The following is a 2,393-nucleotide window of genomic DNA, read 5'->3' on the forward strand; positions in this document are numbered from 1 at the left end:
AGGTCAGAGCTTCAGCAAGGTGATTCTGTGTTCCCCACAATGCCAACGTTTTATACATGTGACAAACAGGCCGTAAAGAAAAAATCAGGTAATACACAGATAAGGTGCACATGCAACAAAAACAAACAAATCATAATATCAGATCAGGAGTACAGCAATACAGGACGTGGGAGCCATTGTTATTTGCACTATATATTACTAACATAATGTTTTTTGTCCTGTATATGGCTGCATGTATGCCTATTTCCAAACTGTATTGTCTCTAAACTTTCCATGTCAATATTAGATGTCTGTATATGTAAAATAAAAGTTTTTAAAGGAAGTGTATAATCCTTTACCCACTGCTTCCTTGGCCTAGTCATTATTATTATTATTATTATTATTATTATTAAGATTATACATTATTTATATAGAGCCATCATATTACGCAGCGCTGTACATAGTCCATAGTCGTGTCACATGCTGCCCACCTTGCTGTCATTCCTTTCATTGTCTTGTTCAGGAATATGTGGACATTTTAAAACCAAATTGTTATATATCTGCATTCATATTTATAGAAAATGTATATTTTGTACTCTCCTATTTAACTTGAGATATATGTCATTCCTTAAAATCCATCCATATCTTTATATAATATGGGGTTAGAATGGTGGCTCAGTGGGTAGCAGTCTTGCCTTTGCAGGACTAGTTTCCTGGGTTTGAATCTTGGTCAGGACATGAAGTTGGCATGCTCAGCTTATGTTTGCATAGGTTTCGGGTAATTTCCAAAACATGCAGTTAGGTTAATTGAATTCCTCCAAATGGCTTGGTAAATGACTATTGCAATGTTAGATTGTGAGCCCTTTTGAGGAACAATTAGTGACATGACTATAAATTATGGAAGTAAAATGTTCGCCTACAGCCTACATATAGAAGGTTGAGCTCAATGACTGAAGACAATGATTTATGCTTGGCTTGAATACATGAACCTATAAAGATGAAGCAATGATTAGCTTCCTTGTATCACAGGTATTGCTGGATAAATGTTCATGTGGCAGGGACTCTTTAGGATAGAGAGAGCTGGGATAAGAATTAATGTTGGGGGAGGAAATAGGGCCATGGATAGGATTAGGTGAGATGTTCCAATTGTTGGAGTTCCATTGTGACAGTATGCACATCTTTTCATATTCATAAGATCCATGGAAAGTTTTATGGACTCCCAGAGCTTATTTCTTCTTTCCTATTGCATATTTACAGCCTATATATAGAAGGTTGGGTTCAATGACTGAAGACAATGTTTTATCTTTGGTTTGTATACATGAACCTATAAAGATGAGGCAACAATTCCCTTCCTTGTATTACAGGTATTGCTGGATAAATGTTCCATTCCATCCAAAAACATTTTAATAACAGCCAAAGCATTTTATTAGATGTTTCTTTTTCATATTACCATGACATATTATATTATTGTACAATCCGTATTATAAGCAAGAAAATGTATCATAATTTGTATATACACACATTGTGAAAAGCTTTATTTTTATGGATAAGTGACAATGCACTTGGAAAATAATAATACATTGTTATTAAAGTTTCACATTTCAGCATTTTTCATGAATGAGGATTATAGAATTGTCACATTCAATGCTGTCGTCCTATTCTTACTTTATATTATTGGAATCCTGGGGAACATTCTCATCATTACAGTAATATGTCTGGATGTCCATTTGCACACTCCCATTTATTTCTTTCTCTGTAATCTCGCCATTGTGGATATTTGTTATACAACTGTTACTGTTCCCAATCTCCTCTACATCTTACTCTCCGGAGTTGACACCATGTCCTCCACACAATGCCTCATCCAGATGTTTTTTTTCCTTGTAGTGGGCACTGGTGAGGACACGGTTATACTGGTAATGGCGTATGACCGATATGTTGCCATCTGTCACCCTTTGCACTATCATCAGATCCTCAATAAGAAAATCTGTATATTGCTATTGGCGGTCATCTGGATTTGTGCTTTTGTGAATTCATCTTTGCTTGTCAATTCTGTCTTGAAAATGTTCTTCTGCTCTTCCACCACCATTCACCAGTTATTCTGTGATGTCAAAGCTATGATTAAAATTTCCTGCGGTGGCACCTTGGAATCCTGGGGAACATTCTCATCATTACAGTAATATGTCTGGATGTCCAGTTGCACACTCCCATGTATTTCTTTCTCTGTAATCTCGCCATTGTGGATATCTGTTATACAACTGTTACTGTTCCCAATCTCCTCTACATCTTACTCTCTGGAGCTGACACCATGTCCACCACACAATGCCTCATCCAGTTGTTTTTTTTCCTTGTAGGGGGCACAGGTGAGGACACTGTTATACTCGTAATGGCTTATGACCGATATGTTGCCATCTGTC

General features: G+C 36.6%; 1 protein-coding gene across 1 annotated transcript; it reads left to right on the forward strand.

Moving 5' to 3' along the window:
- The first annotated feature begins 1,592 nt into the window (after positions 1–1,592).
- On the forward strand, positions 1,593–2,156 carry LOC140334736 (olfactory receptor 1C1-like). The gene has a single exon (XM_072416976.1). It carries the CDS (start codon positions 1,593–1,595, stop codon positions 2,154–2,156), a length of 564 nt encoding a protein of 187 aa, XP_072273077.1.
- The last annotated feature ends 237 nt before the right edge of the window (positions 2,157–2,393 follow it).

The sequence above is a fragment of the Pyxicephalus adspersus genome, chromosome 7 (assembly GCF_032062135.1).
Source record: "Pyxicephalus adspersus chromosome 7, UCB_Pads_2.0, whole genome shotgun sequence".
Classification (NCBI taxonomy): Eukaryota; Metazoa; Chordata; class Amphibia; order Anura; family Pyxicephalidae; genus Pyxicephalus; species Pyxicephalus adspersus.

Bases quoted from the DNA above. Each gene is read 5' to 3' on its own strand.
- LOC140334736 (XM_072416976.1), top strand. From the start codon at position 1,593: ATGAATGAGGATTATAGAATTGTCACATTCAATGCTGTCGTCCTATTC.